At 64.0% G+C, this 22,274-nt stretch overlaps 2 protein-coding genes across 4 annotated transcripts; both read right to left on the bottom strand.

The window, feature by feature from the left end:
• Positions 1-10,122: 10,122 nt before the first annotated feature.
• On the bottom strand, positions 10,123-16,216 carry GIPC1 (GIPC PDZ domain containing family member 1). The gene is made up of 7 exons (XM_082299419.1): positions 16,182-16,216; positions 15,264-15,667; positions 13,970-14,155; positions 12,838-13,018; positions 11,970-12,079; positions 11,788-11,869; positions 10,123-11,149 (listed from the first exon to the last, which is right to left on the bottom strand). The coding sequence occupies exons 2-7, from the start codon at positions 15,528-15,530 to the stop codon at positions 10,998-11,000; spliced, it is 978 nt and encodes a 325-aa protein (XP_082155545.1). The 5' UTR covers positions 15,531-15,667; positions 16,182-16,216; the 3' UTR covers positions 10,123-10,997.
• Positions 16,217-17,559: 1,343 nt separating this feature from the next.
• On the bottom strand, positions 17,560-22,271 carry DNAJB1 (DnaJ heat shock protein family (Hsp40) member B1; the record flags this gene model as incomplete). 3 transcript variants are annotated; one of them, XM_082299268.1, is made up of 4 exons in its annotated part: positions 17,560-18,709; positions 19,666-20,225; positions 21,015-21,501; positions 21,557-22,140. In XM_082299268.1, 4 exons carry the CDS (start codon positions 21,992-21,994, stop codon positions 18,479-18,481), a joined length of 1,716 nt encoding a protein of 571 aa, XP_082155394.1. In that variant the 3' UTR covers positions 17,560-18,478. The 3 variants fall into 3 exon arrangements, with proteins under 3 accessions (XP_082155394.1, XP_082155395.1, XP_082155396.1); XM_082299269.1 differs by having other exon boundaries at positions 21,015-22,271; XM_082299270.1 differs by lacking the exon at positions 21,557-22,140 and having other exon boundaries at positions 21,001-21,211.
• Positions 22,272-22,274: the final 3 nt, after the last annotated feature.

Here is a 22,274-nt window from a genome sequence, read left to right as displayed (position 1 = left end):
AGCCGGGGTTCCCCCAAAGGCCGGTCCCCGGTGCTCAGAGCAGGAGCCGGGGTTCCCCCAAAGGCCGGTCCCCACTCCCCCTTCAGCAAAGCTTTGCACGATGGTGACATTTTAACGAGCAAAGGCATCAGCGCTCATCGGTTACAGCTGGCAGAACTTCTGATTAATTAATATCCCGATTTGCTGGTTCTACCTCCCCTTCCCATGCGAATTATCCCGGGGTGCAGCTCTTCCCCCCCGGGAGCCACTGCTGGGGTGTGTCCTGAGCAGGGGGCGATGACTCGCGGGTGGATGAGTTGGTGGCCGCCATCTCCCACTGCTGGAGTTTCCTTTTCCCCAGGAACTGCTCAGCCCAAGCGCTCAGAGCTGCCCATCATCGCCTGTCACCCGACAGTGACAGTGACAGTGGGGGGGTGAGGGGGGGCTAGACCCAACCCAGACCCTTCCCCACACGCTCCAGCCCGGCCCCACGGCGTCCCAAACGCCCAGGTTCCTGTCACTCCCCAGGGTCGGGGTCCCTTCCCGGGGTCCCTGCCCCTTGCCCGGCTCCTCGTGCAAGGCTGGCGTAACCAGGAGCCGTCCGGTGCACGCTCAAGTTCCCAGGTGAGGGGCAAGGCGGGCAAGGGGGGCAAGGGGGGCAAGTGGAGCCCCCGGGGGTGCTGTTGTTGCTCCCCATCCCTGTCCCGGCTGTGGCAGCTCTGCCACCACCGGGCGTTGGGCTCAGCCTTTATGGCAGCCCCGGCCCGCCCGCTCCCCCTCGCATTCCGGGAAACAGCGGCCCTGGCAGGAATAAATCTGAACGTGGGGACTTCACGCGTGCAGGAGAAGCCGATCCGGGCGGGATGGGCCCGGCCGGGGCCGAGCGGGAGGCGGGGAGCGGTGGGGGAAAGGCGGGTTTTAGTAGCCACGGGAATGCCCCATTCCCTGGGGAAACATTCCCTGCAAAGCTCGGGAGCCGCGCACAAACCCATCCGCAAGCAGCGGCCAAGAAGCCGCGCTCCCGGCAGCCCCGAAGCTCCGGACAGCGCAGCTTTTCCGCGGGCATTTCCAAAGGGACTTCGCGAGTCTTTATTTCTCAGATGGGAATGATGGGCTGGGGGCTTTGCGGCGGGGCAGGACCACCGCCAGGCGCTGCGGGGCATCCGCCGCGATGCTGGGAATTGCGGGATGCAGCTGGATGTCCTGGAGCTGCGGGAATTCCTGAGCACCTTCAAACTGGTTTGACCTGGTGCTGCTTTTGGTGCCCGACCTTCAGCAGGTCCCGACACAGCCCGGGGGGACACGGCTGCTCCGGGTGAATCTCCCAAAACCGAGCCAAGAGACGCTTCAGAGACAGAGTCAGAGAAGCGGGTGTTTGCTTTATTCGGCGCTGGCTGCGCGGGGGATCGCTCCTCCTGACACACACAGAGCACTCCATACAGTCCAGCATGACGTGTAAAATTTATGAATATTCAACACATTCCTTGGGATGGGAGTGGTTACACAAATTACTTCTCAGAAGTCATTAATGTCATTAGCATAGGTGCCACGCATTTGCCGTGTACCCTGGTGGTCGCACTGAGGAAGGCTCCTCTTCTTCCTCGGGGGTCTTTCTGATGAAGATCAGTACTCTTCATCACAATGCACTTTTCACCTTTCTCTCTGCAGCGTGCGCAGTCCTTCGTGGGTGACTCAGCGGTCTCTGTGCTGGTTTTTAAATTCCTGTTCCTCTTACCTGGACAAGGCAAGAATCCTGCTTGCCGGCGAATCCTGCTGCTCAGGCTTTGTGAGTAACATTCGCTGTCTCTTAACAGTTAACTGTGCTTACGTGAGTCAAGCACTGATCATCCCTTTCTCACAGGTGACACAAGCGGGGCACACAGTGACATTCCCAGGTGACACATGCGGGGGCTCGGCTCCTCCAGGTGACACAAATCCAGGCATGGGGGGGACGGGGCTCCCCCCAAGCGGAGCTTCCCGGGAACGGGGCTGTGGTGGCCGGTGAACAGACATTCCAGGGGACAGAGAGTTCTCAGTCAGGTGAGTCCCTGGTGCCACAGGAGCCACTTTGTGCTGGGGTGGCCAAGGGGGCTTCTCCCGGGATGCCCGTTCTGTTCTCTTAACCTGTTGCCGACTTCGGGTGGGGGAAGCCAAGCAGACAATCAATGTGATTGGTAATGCAAGCTTCATTCATTAGCAATACAGAGACACTTATATAGTACTGAATACAAGCTTATCAGTTCTTTAATTAGTTTAAATTTACAAAGGTGCATTCTTACTTCTACATAATTGGGTTGGATAAAAGACTACATTTGGCAAGCTTTATGTTTTGTTTTGAGAGATCAAAAATCTTCCTCCCTTCTCATGGTCAATATATCTTATCCGCACAGCACTGCACCTCCTTAAAACTCCCTTTTTGTTTCTCAGGCCTGTTTCTCACACAGGCACTTTCTCATGGAGGTTTTTTCTCATGCAGGCCTTTGCTTGCAGGCTCTTGCTTGTACAGTTCTGTTATTAATTTGTTCCCTTTATCAATAATCCATGTCCCTGATCCTCTAATCGTTCTGCAACAACCTGTCCCAGTTTGGGTTCCCCGGTTGCTCTTGGCCTCTACCCCTCACCACTCCCGCAGAGTTCCCCAGTGGTCCCCTGTAGCGGGTTCAGTTCATAACCGGGCAGAAACACCGAGTGTAGTGGTTCGGTTCAAAATATCCATTACTTATTTATTTTGCTTCTGTGAGATAAGAATTAGGAGAAAGCAAAGCAGGCACAAAACTTGAAAGAATATAAAGAAGTTTATTAACAAACCTAAAAGAAAGAAAAAAAATCATACCACACCTTCAGAACACTTCTCCTCCCCCTGCCTTTCCCCCTTCTCCCACTGTAAAAAGACAACCCTTGAGATGTTCAGTCAGTTTACCACTTCCATAATAACCTCGTTCAGTTCACTTAGGAAGAGGAGTCTCTCTTGCTCATGCTGTGGAGACATCTCCACAAGAAATTCTCTCATGGCTTCAGTATCACAGCGAGACAGCCGCCCATGTTGGTTCTCTGCTTGCATGTGAGAGACCCTTCCCCCGACCTGCAGCTTTTCCCACAACTGCTTTCGAGGGTCCACTCTTGAGCTACTGGGGTACCATTTTTTAAGGTTGAGCTGTTCAGAAACAAAAGTTCTCTTCACCCACCTCTGGGAGCATCTTCATCTCTAAGAATAGAGGCCCTGCCCTTGTCCCTGGGAGCAAAGAGTCCTCATCATCTTCATCTCTAAGACTGTCTCTGGGAGCATCTCTAGGAACTGAGGTCTTCTCCTTCCGATTGGAGCAAGAGTCCTCATCACTTCCATCTCTCCCTGTTCAAACTTCTCATCAAATTACAGCTGCTTCAGTATCTGCTTATTCCAGCACAGGTGCTTTAGCTCACAAGTACAGTTTGAACACTCCACCCCCCATGCTTTCATGAAATTACAACGGGTACTCTGATACATCATAGTCTGTCACCACCATAGCTTTACAACAGAATTTCGGCTTTAAGCACCTCCTCTTTCTCCTCTCTCGGGGTTTCAGCTCTTCCTTCTTTACTGACTTTGGTGTCTCTATGGTGTTTTCTTCACGTGCCTTCACCTTCCCTCCTCCTCTGACTCGGGAGAGGATTGATGTCTGCAGGTTTCATCTGTTCTGGAGAATCTTACAGCACTAAAAAAGGGTTAATCTCGCCCAGCCCCACAGCTGGAATTTGCTCATCGCTGTTGGTGACATGATCTTTGCCAGGCAGGGCAGCCTCAGATGAATCTTTGGCCGCAGTGGAGGCGGGGGGGAGCCGGGCTGTGCTGCCTGCACGTAGCAGGGCTATGGGGAGGGGCCACAGATGGAACAGGGCCACGCCACGGCCGACTCGGCCTGGCCCCGCTGGGCCACCTGCAGGGCCCCCCTGTTACCTGTCCAAAAGCCGGAAGACAAGAGAGCTCTCCTGGGCTCTGTTCGTTCTTAAATGTGGATCCCAGAGGCGTGTCAAGCTTCTTAAGTGGCTTAAAAAGTTGCCAATATTCAACCTAGCCAGCTGATTTGTTACTGTCGGGTCATAGAGGAAGCTGTAAGCACCTCTTTGCAAGAGACTCACTCCCGTGGCTGACGGAGCCTTCTTTACTAAAAATCAAACTATGCTGAACCATGACATTGCCGTTCCCTGCTCCTGCCTTTTCCCCAGATAAAACTGGGAGAGCTTTGGGACCGTGTCCGCGTTCGCCTCCACGCCCTCCGGCAGCGCAGCAGCAATAAACGCTCCCTTCTCAAAACGCCCTTCTCGCCTCTTGGCTACCGACGGTACCGCCGAGCTCGCCCGTGCGCCGGGGGGCACCGGGACCCGCGGAGCCGGGCGGGGATGGTACGAAATGGTGCCCAACGTGGATGGTCCCCGAGAGCATCTCCAGTACTTCCTGGATTTAAGTTGCATTTGAGCAGCCACAGCCCCAAAGAAACCTCCGAGTTCTATCAGGGGCTCGGCGGGGAAGACCAACAACCTTCTGGGGAAAGAGAAGGCTGGTCTAAAGTCGGTGGACCACCCTCAAGACTTTTACTTGACCCTCTAAGGTTGTAGATACAAAAATGCTGCTAGCAAGGATTTTCTTGCTATTTTCTAAGCCTGTGAGAGACTTTCCTCTCTCACAGAAGAGGTAGCAGGGAATGTAAACAACCAAACACCTGCAGCCTTGAAAAGTCTTGTTTATGGCACAGTAGAAAATATTTTGACAATGGATGTTTTAGGACTTTAGCCAATCACCCCAAGGGGTGGCCGATCCTTTGTCCAATTAGACTATGAAGAAAAAAGTCTATAAAAGAGTTTGTAAAATAATTAAATAAATCAATCTTGCTGCACAATTCCTGTCTGCTGGATCATCTCTCCTCCTCCTCCTCCTCCCTATGGCTGCAGGACACAGTGATAGACCGTAGGGCCCAGGCCTGCGGTAATACTAAGGTAATATGGGTCACTTTTGTATCCTTTTCTGTTCATTTCCTTTTATCTTGAGGATTGGGAAGAGAGGGAGATGGGGGCAGAGTTTTCTCATCTCCTGCGGGAAGCCTTTCTCCCAGTTCTAAGAGTCCTTGTTCGTGAGAATTTTCGTTATACCAGGGAAGGTTTAAAACATTTTATTCAGTGGTTGTTTAAGCAGTGGTTAATTGAGGATTTAAAACGCTTTGTGCAACGGTTATTTATGTCGGGAAGAGGGTATTTGCTTTACAAGCCAGCAAAAGCTGTTGATAGTCTTGTGAAACGGTTGGGAAATGTCAACCCCAGTTCAAAAAACCCTTCACCGCTTCCCTCTCCCTGCATCCCTGTTCCCTCTGCCCCGCTTCAAGGGAAACCGGGAGATGGATTCTGCCAGAGTGCACAGGTCCGCTATCATCTGCCTGCTCTCTCCCGATCTCCTTTGTTCCCTGCCCACAGTGGTGGGGGCCAGGCCACCCCGGGTTCTACCCCAAACCCCTTCCCTGTACCCATTTCCCCATTTTCTTCCACTTTAACTTTGCTCCAAGATCGCGGTGGCAGCAGAGTCAGACCCACAATCCCAGCTGCTACCTTTATTTTTAACTCTGCCGCCTCCACTCCCCTCAAACGAAACAGCGAGCACCACGTGGAAGCCCCGGCGGCAGTGGTGGGCTTTTCACCCGCACGCAGCCCCTCTTCCATCCCTGGCCCCCCACGCCTCGATACGTGTTGCGTCGGGCCCTTCTCCCTTCACCAGGACTCCCTTCCCAGCTGCAGACCCTGCCTCTCCCCGCTGTATCCCTGGGCCTTCCATCAGAGCTCCTGCCCGTGAAAACCAACCCACCTCGCATTCCCACGAGGCCGAGACCGAGAGTGGCGGTGGTGGCAGCCGGGGAGACTCCGGGACGCTCCGGGACAGCGGCACCTCCGTGTGTGCTGCCCTGGTCTCCTTCCCTTCGCTGCCCAGCCCTAGCGAGGCTGTGGCTGTGGAGCGCAAGGTGCTGCGAGAGCTGCTGCACGAACGCAGCGCCCGCACCCGCTTCGTGAGGGGAGGTTGCGAAGCGTTCACACCCGCCTGCTCCAGACCCTGCGCCGGACCGGCCGCTCCCGCTGGGCTCAGCCTGAGCTGGCTTTGAGCCCCAGTAGCCCCAGCAGAAGCCGTGAGCGAAGCGGCAGTGACCCCCCAGCAAAGCCCGGTGGGCTCCTACCGCGGCTTGAGAAGCCCCGAGCCAGAGCCGGAGAGCGGCGCCGGCACCGAGCTCAGGAAGAGCTCCAGATTCGCTGCCCGAGAACGCCCTAGAACTAAACTCCGACAGCGGCTACAGCCCCGGGCCGGACCTTTGAAATGAGCCCCGAGGAGCTGCAGCTGCAGCAAAAAGCAGCATTCCGGGACTCCCTAGAAAGCCTGAGACAGCCTGGCGATCCTCGAGACACAGGGGACCTGGTGCCTTTCGAGCACAGACTGAAGAAGCTGCGGCAGCTTAGACGGGGCGCAAGCTCGGCCGCTCTCCTCCCCCGTCGCCGCTGCCACCGAGCGCGCCCGTGACCCGCTGCCGGCTCCTGCCTGGCTGGCCCCACTCGCCGAGGCGGGGCACGCCCAAGCCAGGCACGCTGCTAGCCCGGGACCGAGCCCCGCGCGGCCGCTTGCCCCGGCTCGCCCTGGCCGCCCACGTGGCGCGGGAGTGGAAGGGAAGTTTGTTGTCGTTCTCAGCCCAGTGGACTTGGCTTCCCCCGCTGTGGCAGCGGGCTGGGGCCGGCTCCTGGGGAGACCTTCTGCCCCCGCTCGCCCTGCCGGCTCCTTCACCGTCGCGGGGCCGCGCCCTTTCCCTCCGCAGCTGCTCCGCGAGTGCCCTGAGGCTGCCAAGTCGCAGTTGCTGCCGCTCTGCTCCCCCAGCCGCGAGAACCCCGCCCGCATGGTGCCTTTCACCTCAGCCCCAGCTCGGCCGGGAAATTCCGCCCCCGTGCTGCACGAGAAGCAGAACAAGAGGGGGGTAGCAGGGGCCAGGCTGTAGGACTCAGACTGTTCCCAAAGAGCTGCGAGAACACCCTAAGGGAAGCAGAGGACCTGACCAGCTGGCAGGTGCAGCTGGAGCACGCAGAACAGCAGCCAAAGAAACAGAACGGCGACTTCTCCCATTCTGATGCAGAGGGTAAGGATCAAAAGACTGGAGTGAAGAAGCCAAAGGCCACAGATGATACCTGGAAACTGCCAGAGAAAAGCAAGCCCTGCACCAGCCCAGCAAACACCGTTCCTGTGGACACAACGCCAACCAAGATGAACAGGGCGCAGTCAAAAGACCAGACCATCACTGCTTGGAAACGGAGACGACACAAAACAGCACCGACGTCCACCACAGAAACAGAGACGCCGTCCCGTCACCTGAACCGCAAATACGACTTCGAACGGATAAGTTATGACACCCCTGGTGTGTCCCCAGATCCTACCCCATTCTGCTGCTTTCCCAGCAGTTAATGCTCCCTACCACAACCCCTCTGCCTTTCCCACAGCCACAGTCCCCGATACTCCTATCGAGATGTTCTCTGTGGACGTGCACCCCTCTCTTTATTCCCTAACCACGCGTTCCCATGCCTGTGTTTAGTTACACCATTCCCCTTTCCCCAGACCTTTAAGTAAAAGAGGGGGGAAGGGAAAGGTCCCCCCGCCCCGTTTGAAATTGCAAAATTTTAACTTTGAAATTCCAACAGAAGCAACTGCCAGAGCCCGTGCCCGCATTCACCACCAGGATGCCCAGCACCCAACATCCATCGCCCCACTGCCCACGGGATGCTCCTGGTGCCACCAGCAGTGAATGCTTGGACTGTGCCGCAGCCCAAAGAGAACTGTGCTGCTCCAACCCCACCACCCCCCGAGAGCATCCATTCCAGCATCCAGAGGGAAAATCCTCTGAAAGATTTGAGGACTATTGGGATATCGGGTTGTGGGCACTTGTGGTTATTTTGTTGTTTGTGTGTGTTTGGTTGTTTGGGATGTTGGGTTTTGGGATCCCTGGGAGAGGCCTTTTTGTTTGATGCAGAAAGGAGGAGCTGTGGTGGCTGGTGAACGTGCATGACAAGGGACAGAGAGTTCTCGGTCAGACGAGTCCCTATTGCCACAGGAGCCACTTTGTGCTGGGGTGGCCTGTGGATACAAATATTGCTGCCAGCAAGAATTTCTCTCGCTTCTTTCCAGTCCCGTGAGAGACTTTTCTCTCTCACGGAAGATATCAGCAGAGTTCTTTAAGCTATAAACACCTTGCAGAGCTTTGTTCATGGTACAGTAGAAAATATTTTGGCAATGGATGTTTTAGGATTTTAGCCGATCACCCCAAGGGGTGGCTGATCCTTTGTCCAATTAGACTATGAAGAAAAAAGTCTATAAAAGAGTTGTAAAATAATTAAATAAAAAATCTTGCTGCACAATGCCTGCCTGCTGGATCTCTCTTCTCCTCCCTACCACTGCGGGACACCGTGACAGTGGCCAAGGGGGCTTCTCCCGGGATGCCCGTTCTGTTCTGTTAACCTGTCCCAGTTTGGGTTCCCCGGTTGCCCTTGGCCTCTCCCCCTCGTCCCTCCCCAAAGTTCCCCGCTGGTCCCGGATAAAACTGGGAGAGCTTCGGGACCGTGTCCGCGTTCGCCTCCGCGCCCTCCGGCAGCGCAGCAGCAATAAACGCTCCCTTCTCAAAACGCCCTTCTCGCCTCTTGGCTACCGACGGTACCGCCGAGCTCGCCCGTGCGCCGGGGGGCACCGGGACCCGCGGAGCCGGGCGGGGCCGGAGCTGCCGGGGGAACGCGGCTCCTCCGGTGCTACGGCCGGGACTCCCCAGCGCCGCCTCCCCAGCCCCAAAGGCGGGGCACACGCGTGTGCAAATGAGCCCGAGCCCAGGGGCCGCGAGGGGCTCGCGAGGGGGTCAGGGAGGCGAGCGTGCAAGAGAGGGGAGGAGGGGGCACACGGGCGTGTCAGGGAGGGGTGGGTGTGCAAGAGACGCGTGTGAGAGGAGTCCGTGGGTGGGAGAGGGGCCGTGGGGGCACATGAGGTACAAGAGCTCTGTGAGTGTGCAAGAGGAGGGTGAGTGAGGCGTGTGTAAGAGGTGAGGGGTGTGAGTGTGCAATGGGTGTGCAAGAGCTGTGTGAGCAGTGTGAGGGGTGTGAGTGTGCAATGGGTGTGCAAGAGCTGTGTGAGCAGTGTGAGGGGTGTGAGTGTGCAATGGGTGTGCAAGAGATGTGTGAGGAGTGTGAGGGGTGTGAGTGTGCAATGGGTGTGCAAGAGCTGTGTGAGCAGTGTGAGGGGTGTGAGTGTGCAATGGGTGTGCAAGAGATGTGTGAGGAGTGTGAGGGGTGTGAGTGTGCAAGGGGCTGGGACTGTGTGGGGCGTGCGAGGGGGGAGAGCCACGGGACAGGTGAGCAAGGGGTGTGCAAGGGGTGTGTAAGGGGTGTGTAAAGACTGTAAGGGGGTATGCAAGGGGTGTGTAAGGGGAAGGATAAAGGGTGTGCAAGGGGTGTGTAAGGGGTGTGTAAGGGGTGTGAAGAGGGATGTGACAAGGGTGTGTGAAGGGCTGTGCAAGAGGTGTGTAAAGGGGCACGTAAAAGGCGTGTAAATTGTGTGCAAATGGGTGCGTAAAGGGGCATAGGAAGGGTGTGTGAAAGTGTGTAAGGGATGTGTAAGGGGCGTGTAAGGGATGTGTAAAGGTGCATAAAGGTGTGTAAAGGTGTGTAAGGGGTGCGTAAAGACTGTGTAAGGGGGGTGTAAAGAGTGTGAAAGGGGTGTGTAAGGGCTGGGTAATGGGTGTGTAATGGGGGTGTAAGGGCTGTGTAAGAGGTGTGTAAGAGGCGTGTAAGAGGTGTGTAAGGGCTGGGTAAGGGGTGTGTAATGGGGGTGTAAGGGCTGGGTAAGGGGTGTGTAAAGGCTGTGCAAGGGCTGTGTAAGAGGTGTGTAAGGGGTGTGTAAGGTGCGTGTAACAGCTGTGTAAAGGGTGTGTAAAGGCTGTGTAAGGGCTGTGTAAAGGCTGTGTAAGGGGTGTGTAAGGGGTGTGTAAGGGTTGTGTAAGAGGTGTGTAAGAGGTGTGTAAGGGCTGTACAACCCCCCCAGCAGCCGCAGCCGCTCCCGATTTCTCTATTTTATGTTAAAATCATTTTCCATGAAAATACAAAAATATCCAGGCAGGGGAGGGGGGGAGGGGCACCCCCAGGACCCCCCCGGGCACAGGGCCAGGGCCGGGTCCCCCCCAAGGTGGTCAGTGCGGGGGGGACACGGGGGACAGTGTGTGACGGGGGACAGTGTGTGACAGGCTCAGATCGGCACCGGGGGGCACGATGGGGGGGGGGAGGGGGTTCTGTGCCAGATTTTGGGGGGCCCAGGTTACCCCACTCCCCCAAAAAAGCCCCTGGGGGGACACCCTCGTCCCTCTCCCTGGGGGGGCATTAGTGTCATGGGGGGCACCAGGGCACCCCCATAGTGGGGGGCTGGGGGGGTCCGGGAGTGCTTTGGGGGGCCCATTTTGGGGGTGGTCCCTGGTTGAGAGGGGGTCCTAAAAACAGGGAGGGGCACCCACTTTTTGGGGGGCCCAGGTCCCCTGGGGGGGCACCCAAACCCTCTGGGGGGTCCCCAGATGTAGTGGGGGTCCCACGGGGGAACAGCTGACTGGGAGGTGTGGAGTTTGGGGGGCACCCCGGTCCCTTGGGGGGCAGGGTGAGGTGGGGGTCCCAGGCTGAGGGGGGCACCTGATTTGGGTGGGGCTGGAATTGGGGGGCACCCAGGGCCATGGGGGGCAGGTGATTTGGGGGGGGCCCAGAGCTGGGGAGGGAACCCAGGTCCACCGGGGGGTCCTGAGGGAAGGGGGAATAATGGGGGGGCTCCCCAGGGGGGGCTGAGGGCACTTTGGGGGTCCCCCCACCTCCAGCAGATTTTGGGGGGGGGGTGTCCAGCTTTTGGGGGGTTCCCCAATCATGGGGGGCCCCGCCCAGGGGGATCGTTGCAAGGGGTCCCCCAGCGCCAGGGGGTCCCCGCTCCTGGGGGGGGTCCCCAATCCCGGGGGGCTCTAACAACGCCCCACCTTGGCGTCCCCGATGGCCCCCCAGACGTCGAAGACGAACTCGTCGGGGAAGGCGAAGTCCCCGAGCTGCGAGTCCAGCGCCTCGGCCAGGGCGTCGGGGTCCCGCGCGTCCCGGCCCAGCTCCACCATCGTGGCGGCTGCGGGGACACGGGGACAGCGCGGTCAGGGCACGGGGGGGGGTCAGGGGACACGGGGGGGTCAGGGGACACGGGGACAGTGCAATCATGGATATGGGGACATCAGGGGACAGCATAGTCAGGGGACATGAAAGGACAAAAAGGGACATGGGGTCATCAGGGAGTCAGGGGACATGGGGACAGTGCAGTCACGGATATGGGGACATCAGGGGGTCAGGGGACACAAGGGGACATGGGGGGGTCAGGGGACGGGGGGAACATGGGACAGCGCAGTCAGGGGGTCCCAGGATCCTGTTGGTGGGTTTGGGGGGTCCCGGGGGGCTCCCTTGGCTCGCTGTCCTGGAAGTCCATGTAACTCCAGCAGAACCTGGGAACTTTTGGGGGACTGGGGGTGTTTGGGGAGGTGCTGGGGGGGTTTGGGGGCATCAGGAGAAGTTGGGGAGATTGGGGCGGGGGGGGAGGATTTGGGTGGGTTCCAGGGGTTGCAGGGGTTTGGAGAGGGTCCTGGGGGGGTTTGGGGATGTCCCGGATGCCCACGTAACTCTCCAGCAGAACCCGGGGGGTTTGGGGCAGTTTGGGGGGGTTCTGGGGTGGTCCCAGGGAGTTTGGGGGGGTTTTGGGGGTCCCGGGGGTCTCACCCAGCTCGCTGTCCCGGATGCCCATGTAACTCTCCAGCAGATCGTCCACCTTGGCCACTGCTCGCTCCTCGAAGGCTGAGGGCTGGGGGGGGGGGGGTGGGGCAGTCACAGCGGTGCCAGGGGTGTTTTGGGGGGTCCCCGAGGGTGCCCCCGTTGCCCCCGCCCGGGGGGGGGTCCCGTACCTGCTCCTGGACGGTGGCGGGGCCCTTGGAGCGCAGCCGCAGCGTCCCCCGGCCCGAGCCCGCCTGGGGGGGCCCCCCCCGGCCGCCCCCCGAGCGGGGCCCGATCATGTCTGGGGGGCACGGGGGGGTCACTCGGGGGTCACTCAGACCCTTCCCCCTGGGCTCCGGGGTCACCCAGGGGGCTCCCAGTGCTCCCAGTGCAGGATGGGGGGACCCCAAAGCACAGGAGTCCCCCCCAAAGCCACAGGAGGCGCTGAGGCTGTGGGGGCCCCCCAGTGCTCCCAGTGTCCCTCCAGGGCCCTCCCAGTGCCCCCATTCCCCTCCAACGGCACCCCCAGTGATCCCAGTGGCCTCTTAGGACCATCCCAGTATTCCCAGCGCTCTCCCAGTGCCTCCCCAGTTCCCCCTCAGTGCTCCCAGTGTCACCCACCAGTGCCATCTCTGTGTTCCCACTGCTCCCAGTGCCCCCCAGTGCTCTCCATGCCACCTACCGGTGCCCTTCTGGTGCCCACCCAGTGCTCCCAGTTTCCCCCCAGTCCTCCCTCCCGTGTCCCCGAGTTCCCCCTAGTGCCATCCCAGTCTCCCCCAGTCCCTCCCAATGCCCTCCCACTCCCTCCCAGTGCCCTCCCAATCTCCCCCAATGCCCTCCAAGTGCCCTCCCAATGCCCTCCCAGTCCCCCCCAGTGCCCTCCCAATCTCTCCCAGTGCCCTCCCAATGCCCTCTCAACTCCCCCAATGCCCTCCCAGTGCCCTCCCAGTCCCCCCAGTATCCTCCCAGACGCCCCAGCATCCTCTCAGTCCCTCCCAGTGCCTTCCCAGTCCCCCCAGTGCCCTCCCAATGCCCTCCCAGCCCCCGGGCGGTGCCCACCGAAGGCGCGCCGGGGCTCGGTGAGGCGCAGGGCGAAGGTGTGCCCGCGGGGCAGCTCCTGCAGCAGCCGGGCCACCTCGAAGTGGCGCGCGCCCACCAGGCTGCGGCCATCGATGGCCTCGATCATGTCCCCGACGCCGATGAGCGGGATGCGCGCGATGACCGAGCCCTCGCGGATGCGCTGCAGGGACGCCGCGTCACGGGGGGCCACCTGGGGGCCGCCTGGGGCCACCTGTGGCCAGCTGGGGCCACCTGGGTCACTTGGGACCACCTGGGGCCACCTGCGGCCACCTGGGTCACTGGGGGCCACCTGGGGCCACCTGCAGCCACCTGGGGCCACCTGGGTCACTTGGGACCACCTGGGTCACTTGGGGCCACCTGCAGCCACCTGAGTCACTTGGGGCTTCCTGGGCTAAACTGGGGCCATCTGGGGCCACCTGTGGTCACCAGGGGAGCCTGGGGCCACCTGGGGCCATCTGGGTCACTTGAGGCTTCCTGGGGTAAACTGGGGCCATCTGGGGTCAGTTAGGGCCATCTGAGGGTGCTGGGGTGACCTGAGTCCACTTGGGGGTCCTGGGGCCATCTGGCACCACCTCAGTCACCTGGGCTCACTTGGGGCTATCTAAGGCCACCTGGACCACCTGGGAGGCCCGGGATCATCTGGGTCACCTGGGGCACCTTGGGGCCACCTGGTGGGCCCAGAGCCACCTGGGGTCATCTGGGGTCACCTGAGTCCACTTGGGGGTTCTGGGGCCACCTGAGTCCACTTGGGGCTACCTGGGGTGAGTTGGGGCTATCTGCGGCCACCTGGGACTACCTGGGGCCACCCCCACAGTGACCCAGGAACCATTTGAGGTGGCCCTGTGCCCCCACAGCAGCTCAGGAACCACCCAGATGTGCCCTCAGGTGTCCCCAGATGTGTGTCCCCACGCCAGGGCACCGCCTGCCCTTCTGCCACCACCCCCTGCATGCCCAGGTGTGCCCCCAGGTGGCCCCCAGCCCCTGGGCACCTCCTGCTCCTCTGCCCAGTGCCCCCAGGTGCCCCCAGGTGTCCCCCAGCCCCGGGGCAGCTCCAGCCCCTCTGCCCAGTGCCCCCAGCCCCGCCATGCCCCGCTGTCCCCGGCGGTGGCACCTTGATGAAGGCGTAGCCGGCGCCGTTGTCGGTGATGGTCAGCCCCAGCGCCTCCTCAGACTTGAGCACCTGCACGTCCTTGCGCCGGCCCTTGGTGTGGGCGAAGATGAAATCCTCGAGGCCGATCTGCCCCCCCAGCAGCTTCTCCATGTCCACCTTGGGCGTGTTGAGCGTGCAGAACATCACCTGGGGGGCACACGGCAGGGGACACTGGCCATCGGGGGCCAGCCGTGGCCATCGGGGCTCCTGGGGCACGGGGGGCATGGCAGGGCCAGGGGACACCCAGGAGGGAATGAGGGGGACCAAGGAGGGGAGGGACAGGGGACACCTGGGGGCATCGGGGTGGGGAAGGCAAAGAACACCTGGGGGGCACAGCGGGGGGCAGAGGGGAAAGGGGACATCGGGGGGGGCACCAGAAAGGGCGAAGGGGGGGCTGGAGACACCTGGGGGTACTGGGGACACTGGGGGGGGGGGCAACACTGGAGGGGCAGTGGGGGGACACAGGGGGAGCGCCGGAGCAGGGCTTCAACCATGGGGCACAAGGGGGACACCAGGGCAGGGGGGCACCTGTGGGGCATGGGGGACACAAAGGGACACCAGGGAGGGCTGGGAACCCCCCCACAGGGACACGGGGCAGGGTGTGGGGGGAAGGAGGAGTTTGGGGACACCTGGGAGACTTGGAGGGGGTCACATGGGGGATGCCCTGCCTGGGGACACCCAGGACACACCTGGGGACAGGTGGGGACCCCGCAGGGGACACCTGGGACTCTCCCAAGGGACACACGGGATCCTTTTCACTGGGGACACCAGGACCCGCCGTGGCACACGAGAGACTCCTTGAGATCCCCTCACCCCAATTCCCACAGCCCCCCCCAGTCACCCACGCTGAGGTGTCCCCAGTGTCCCCCCAAACCCTCCAGGTCCCCCCCCCCCACGGTGCCCAGTCCCCAGCGGGGACCCTAAATCCCTCCAGGTGTCCATTCCACAGCCACGCCTGACCTCAGGCCACCCCAAACCCCTCCGGGTCCTGTCCCTGAGCCCTCCACAACCCTCAGCACCCAAAGGGGACCCCAAACTCGCACCCCTCAACCCCCCCCGGCCCTCTCCAGCACCGACAGGTGCCCCCAAACCCCTCCGGGTGCCCCTTCCTCACTACCCTCCCAAACTGCCCCCGGTCCTATCCCTGAGCCCCCCACAGCCCCCGGCGCCCAGGGGGAACCCCAAACCCCCACCCCTGAGCGCCGCGGCCCCCCCAGGGCCGCCCCCCGAGCCAGGGGTGCCCCCAGCCCCCCACCTCAGCCGGAGGGATGCCGAAGGCCTCCCCGATTTTGCCGTAGAGCTCGCGGACGTTGCTGAAGCCCTCGACGCGGCCCGTGGGGCTGCCGTGGGCGAGCTGCGTGTGGAACACGAGCCGCGGCCGCAGCGCGGGGGGGGGCGGCCCCCCCGCCGCCCCCCCCGGGGCCCCCCCGGGCTCCCCCGGGGCCCCCCCGCGCCCCCCCGCGCCCTCCTCGTTCTCCACCAGCGGCGGCGGCTTCTTGCGGCGGCCCAGGCCCAGCGGCATGGGGGGGTCTGGGGGGGCTCTGGGAGGGCTTAGGGGGGTCTGGGGGGGTCGCACGGGGGTGGCAGCGGAGTTTCGGAGGGTGGGGGGCTCGCTGCCCCCGCCCCGAGGAGGGGGGTCCCGCGCTGCTTCGGTGGGGGCTGGAAGGAGAGAGGGGAAGCTGAGGCACGGGGGGGCGATGGGACGAGGCCGCCCCGATGCCGGGGTTCCCCGAGTCCCCCAGCCCACAGAGGGGGTCGGGTCCGGCAGACACCGGAGCCCCCCCCAGGGAACAGCGACCCCGCCACGACCCTCCAGGGGCCCGGGTCACCGCCCCCGTCCCGCGGCCCCCGCGGGTTCCGGCCCCACTCGACTTCACCGAGCCCGTCCTGGCCCTTCTGTTCCCCCTCGGACCCGCGGTACGCCCAGACCCCCCTTTGGTCCCCGCCCTCCGCCCGTTCCGACCGAGCCCCAGTCCCACCCCGAGCCCTCCACGGTCGCGGCCCCACCCCCGGTACCTGCAAGCCGGTCCCGGCCGCCCCCACCCCTGTTCCCCCACCCGGTCCCAGCCGCTCGAGCTCCCTCCCGGTCTCGGGTCGCCGGCCCAGGCACCCCCATTGCCCCCCGGTGCCGGGGCCCCCTCAGGCCCCGCCGGGCCCCCCCGGGCCCCCTCACCGTCCGGACCCTGCGCCGGGCGCTGCTGCCGGAGCGGCACTTCCGGGAGGGCGGGGCCAGGCTCGTCGGGACCAATCAGCGCCACCGCCCTGCCACGTTCGGACCAATCAGCGCCGCCGCCCCGCCCCGCCGGCCAATGGGAGGCGAGAGGGGGCAGGAAAGGGCTTGACCGCCTTCCCCTTCTGCCGCGGGCAATGGGCGCGCCCGGCCTCGCGCCCCCGCGCAGCCAATCAGGAGCCAGGACGGCGCGTGCCGGGAGGGGGGCGGGGCCTGGCGGGGCGGGGGCGGGGCCTGGCGGGGGCGGGGCCTGGAGGGCAAAGGACCGGGGGGGGGCGGGGGGGCACAGACCCCATTTGGGGGGGGAGGGGCGGGGGGGACACATCCCAGTGGGGCACAGACCCCATTTGGGGGGGCGAGGGGGGGGCACATCCCAGTGGGGGCACAGACCCCATTTGGGGGGGGGAACACATCCCAGTGGGGCACAGACCCCATTTGGGGGGCCGAGGGGGGGGCACATCCCAGTGGGGGCACAGACCCCATTTGGGGGGGGAGGGGCGGGGGGGACACATCCCAGTGGGGGCACAGACCCCATTTGGGGGGGAGGGGCAGCTACGGACGCGGGGGGGTCATTGGGGAAGGGCCCAGAGCCCTGGGAGGGGGAAACAAACCCCAAACCCCATTTGGGGAGGGGGCAGGAAGAGACCCCCGGCGCGGTTCGGAGCCCACGGCGGGGCACAGGCTTCGGGCCGTTCACCGGGGAAGAGTTCCGGTCCCTCGGGGGGGGGCAACAAACCCAATTTAGGGAGGGGGGCCGAGCACAGACTCCTCGGGGGGTTCACAGCACCGGCGGGGCTCCAGACCACTTAGAGGGGGCAACAGACCCCCACTGTGGGGCACAAAGCGCATTTGGGGAAGGGGCAGCAGGAACAGAGCCCTGGGGGGTTCACTGGGGAGGGATTCAGACCCCCTGGGGGGGCAACAATCCCGATTTGGGGGCACAGAGCCCCGGAGGGGACAACAGGCCCCCGTTTTGGGGGTTCTCAGACTGTGGGGGCCACTGTGTGGTGCCTGGGGGGGCAGAAGAGCCTCTCTCTGTGCCCCCTTACCCCTGAGCCCCCCCAGTCCCAGCCTCTCACCCCCCAGTGCCCCCCAGCAGCACCCGCCAATCCCAGTCGCCCCCAATCGGCCCCCCCAGAACCCCCCCGTGTCCCCCCCGAACAGACAGAGCGGGCCAGGTTTCAGCGCTTTATCGCGGCCCCAAGGGACCCTTTTCCGGGCGGTTCGACCCCAAAAACGCGAGGGCCCCGCCCCGCCTTCCCCCGAGCCGCCCGCGGCCCCCCCACCCCCCCCCCCGGGGGGTCCCCCCTGGCCTGGGGGGGCTGGGAGGGAACAGGGCACCCCACACCCCCCCCCACCAGATGAGGGCGAGACACCCCGGGGACCCCCAACACTGAGAGGGGACCCCAAAAGGGGGGACAGAGAGAGCTCGGGATCCCCAGAGTGGGGGGGACACGGGGACTCCCAAATCGGGGGGGCAGCAGGGACACAGTGACCCCCCCACCACAGCCGTGAGATGGGGGGCAAGGACACCTGGGGACCCCCAGAGCACAGATGGGGGGAGGGGACCCCCAGAGCAGAGATGGGGGGGGACAAGGACACCTGAAGACCCCAAAACCCCCAAAATGGGGGGGTCGGGTCAGACACCCAGGGACTCCCAGAGCTCCAAGCTGGTGGGGAACAAGGACACCCAGGGACCCTCAAAGCCACAAGATGGGGGGGACAAGGACCCCCCCCAAGCCCCTGACCACCAATGTGGGGTCAGGGGAACAAAGGCACCCCAAGACCACCCAAAGCACAGAAATGGGGTGACAGGGACACCCCAAAACCCTCAGACCCCCAAAGACACCCTGGGACCCCCAGATCCCCAATGGGGGGGCACAAAGCCACCTCGGGACCCCCCAAAGACACAGGGCAAAGGTCACCCGGACCTCCACGATGGGGGGGACACCTTGGGGCCCCCAAACCCCTTGGACGGTGGGGGCAAGGCCACTTCAGGACCCACAAGGTGGGGGGTGGGGGGGACCCCCACGAGCCCTCCAAGCTCTGAGGTCGGGGGATAAGGACACCCCAAGACCCTCAGCCCCCCAAGGTGGAGGTGGGGGGTGAGGACACCAAGACCCCCCCCCAGCCTGGAGGTGTTTGAGGAGGCACCGCAGGCACCCCTCAACCCCTGGGGTGTCCCCCCGAGTCCAAACCCCCCCCCGCCCCCAGGCGAGGTTTGCGGGGCGCAGGGGGCACTAGAGGGGCAGGATCTGCTCCAGGAGGGTCTTGGAGGCCGGGGGGATCCTGTCGGGGAACTTGACCTCGAACTCGATGACGAGGTCCCCGCGCTGGTCGGGGGAGCGGGGGTAGGGCAGCCCCTCCCCCGGGATGCGCCGCTTCACCCCCGGCTTCAGCACGTCCTGGAAAACCATCGGGATGGTGCGGCCGTCCAGCGTGGGGACGGTCACCGTGCAGCCACACAGGGCCTGGCAGGGGGCACAGGGGGGGACACATCACCACCGAGCTGAGGGGGGACCCCCAGCACAGCCCCACTACCGTGGGGTCCCCCCATCGCCAAGAGCGATCACCCAGAGCGACCCCCCAGCCACCCATTGTGTCCTGCCACCACCCATCGTGTCCCACTGCCCAAACTGACCCACCTCTGATGTCCCCATCTGGGGTCCCCACCAAGACCAGCCCACCCCCGTGTCCCCGCCAGATCAACCCACCCCTGGTGTTCCCACCAAGACTGACCCACTCTTGTGTTCCCATCAAGACCAACCCCCAGCCCTGACGTCCCCACCACCAACCCACTCCCCATATCTCCACCAAACCAGCCCAGCCCCAGTGTCCCCCCAAGACCAGCCCAGTCCCGATGTCCCCACCGCCAACAAGGCCAACCCACCGCCAACATCCCCCTCACCACCGATCCACCCTGATGTCACCACCAAGACCAACCCACCCCTGTGGCCCCATCAACACCAAGACGGCCCCGATGTCCCACCAAAACCAACCCCCCCAAGTGTCCCCACCCGACATCCCCACCTGACTCCGTCCCCAACACCACCCAGACCAGCCCCCACAATGTCCCCACTGCCACCAACCCAAACCCAACGTCCCCAGCACCACCAAGACCAACCCAAGACCAGCCCTGATGTCCCCACCTGATGTCCCCACCACGACCAAGGCCAACACATCTCTGCTGCCCCCACCTGACATCCCCTAAAAACCACCCTGGCCCCAATGTCCCCACCAAGACCGACCCACCCCCATGTCCACCCTGCCACCAACTCAACCCCAGTGTCCCCACCGAGACTGACCCAGGTCAACATCCCCATCTGATGTCCCCACCCGACATCCCCCCAAGACCAACCCACCCCCCATGTCCCCACCTGACGTCCCCCCTGAGGCTCCCCCCTCATCGCGGTGTCCCCCCGCGCACCTCGCGGAGGCTGATCTTGGCCGGGTACACGATGTCCGAGCCCTCCCGGCGGAACACGTCGTGGGGCTTGTCCTTGAGCACGAACACGACGTCGGCGGGGATGTTGTTGGGGGTCTGGTCGCCCTCCTTGGGGAAGGTGATCTTGGTGCCCTCCTTCCAGCCCCGCTTCACCTCGATGGTCAGGATCTTGTCCTCGTTCCGCACCGTCTTCCCGTCGGGGCCGAGGCGCTTGTGGGAGATCTTCATCTTCTTGGTGCAGCCGCTGTAGATCTCCTCCAGCGACACCCGCAGGTCGTAGAGCACGGGGGGGTCCTGCTTGCGGCCGTCGGGCCCCCGCCCCCGCGGGAAGCTGACGCTGCCGAAGCCCCCGACGTGGAAGGTGCTGAAGGTGTCGTCACCGTCCTCGTCGTCGCCGTTGCGCTGCACGAAGAAGGTGTCGAAGGGGTTGCGGCCGTCGAAGAACTCAGCGAACATGGCGTGGGGGTCGCCGCGGAACGTGTAGGTGAAGGTGGGGCCATTGGAGCCCCCCGGGCCGGGGGTCGGGGCTCCCCCTTTCAGCCCTGGGAAGGGGGGGGGAAGGTGCCCATCAGCCCCCCACGGGCTGCCAGAGGGTGCGGGGTGAGCCGCGGGCAGGGCGTGGGGCAGGCGAGGGCGTGGGGAACCGGTTCTGCCCGTGGCGCCGACGCCGCTGACGGCCCCGGACGGGCCCCAACAGGCCCAGCCGGCTCCAGCGGCCCCCCCGGCACACCCCGGCGCCCTCCCGGCCCCCCCGGGCTCCCGGCCTGGCGCCGGCCACCCCCAGCCTGGCCCCACGGGCCGCCCACCCTGAACCTCCCCTGCCCCCTGCCCCTACCTGTCCCTGCTCCCCAGCCCCTCTCTGTACCCCACCTGCCTCCGCCCCGCCCCCACCCTTCTGCCTGCGCCCCCAACCCCCAATCCTGGCCGCCTTCACCCGCCCCTGGCCTGTCTTCACCCCCTGCCCCCATCACTTGTGTCCCCCAAGACCCCCACCCCCTTTACTCTTGCCCCCAATCTCCCCTTTAGACCCCCACCCTGATCCCCCACCCGCGCCCCCAGACCCACAACCCCCCTTATACCGCACCCCCAGACTCCCACCCTACCCTCACCCTGCCCGTGTCCCCCCCAGCCCCTGACCCCAGCCACTGCCCCTCCCCGCCGGTCCCAGACCCGCACCCCGACCCCCACTTGCTCCCCCCCGACTCTCCCTTCCCGTGTCCCCCCAGCCCCCCACCCCTGACACCGTCCCACCCCCTCCTGTCCCCCCACGCCCCCCAGCCCCCTCCCCACTCCCGGCCCCCCCGTGCCGCCGCTCACCCTCCTCCCCGTACTTGTCGAAGATCTCCCGTTTTTTGGGGTCGCTGAGCACGTCGTAGGCCTCGGCCACCTCCTTGAAGCGCTGCTCGGCGCCCGGGGACCGGTCCTTGTCGGGGTGGCAGCGCAGCGCCTGCCGCCGGTACGCGCGGCGGATGTCGGCGGGGGAGGCCCCCCGGGACAGCCCCAGCGTGCGGTAATAATCCTTCCCCATGGCCGCCCCGAGAGCTCTGGGACCCGGCACGGGCAGGCACCGCGGGACGGGCACGGCGAGGGAGCGGAGAGGGGCGGGGGGGGGCGGGGAGGGACCGGGGAGGGACCGGGGATGGACCGGGAGAGGGGTGGACCCGGGGAGGGACCGGGAATGGAGCGAGGGATGAGGATGGGTCGGGGATGGATCGGGGAGGGACCGGGGAGGGACCGGGGAGGGACTGGGGAGGGACTGGGGAGGGAGCGGCGATGGAGCGAGGGATGAACCGGGTAGGGAGTGGGGAAGGACCGGGGATGGATCGAGGAGGGATCGGGGATGAACCGGGGAGGGACCGGGTAGGGACCGGGGGATGGATCGAGGAGGGACCGGGTAGGGACCAGGGATGGATCGGGGAGGGACCGGGGATAGATCGGGGATGGATCGGGGAGGGATCGGGGATGGATCGGGGAGGGATCGGGGAGGGATCGGGGATGGATCGGGGAGGGACCGGGTAGGGACCGGGGGATGGATCGGGGAGGGACCGGGTAGGGACCAGGGAAGGATCGGGGATGGATCGGGGAGGGACCGGGGATGGATCGGGGATGGATGGGGAAGGGACCGGGGAGGGACCGGGGATGGATCGGAGATGGATCGGGGATGGACCGGGGAGGGACCGGGGAGGGACCGGGGAGGGCCGGGGATGGATCGGAGATGGATCGGGGATGGACCGGGGAGGGACCGGGGAGGGCCGGGTAGGGGGCGGACCAGAGGAGGGACCAGGAAAGGACCGGGGGGACGAGGACGCATCGGGAAACGGCCGGGGATAGATCGGCGGAGGAACCGAGAGAGGGACCGGGGAAGGACCCGGGCAGGGAGCGGCGGAGGGAGCCGGAGAGAGATCGGGAAGGAGGGAGGGAGAAGGGACGAGGAGGGACCAAGGAGGGAAACGGGATCGGGAACGGGGATGGGAACGGGGATGGACTGGGGGAGGGACCGGGACGGGAACGGGGATGGACCGGGAGACGCACCGGGGGGAAGGAGCGGCCCGAGGCTTCCCGGGGGCTGTCCCTGTCACCTCCAATGACAG

The sequence above is a fragment of the Coloeus monedula genome (genome assembly GCF_965178545.1).
Source record: "Coloeus monedula genome assembly, chromosome: 31".
In the NCBI taxonomy this organism is placed as follows: Eukaryota; Metazoa; Chordata; class Aves; order Passeriformes; family Corvidae; genus Coloeus; species Coloeus monedula.
This window is presented reverse-complemented; position numbering and strand designations above follow the sequence as displayed.

Bases quoted from the DNA above. Each gene is read 5' to 3' on its own strand.
- GIPC1 (XM_082299419.1), bottom strand. From the start codon at position 15,530: ATGCCGCTGGGCCTGGGCCGCCGCAAGAAGCCGCCGCCGCTGGTGGAG. The intron at 12,080-12,837 runs GTGGGCACCGCC...CGTGCCCCCCAG, and splicing joins CGAGCCCCGGCGCGCCTTCG to ACATGATCGGGCCCCGCTCG. The intron at 11,150-11,787 runs GTGAGACCCCCG...GTGTCCCCGCAG, and splicing joins CATCCGGGACAGCGAGCTGG to CCGCCACGATGGTGGAGCTG.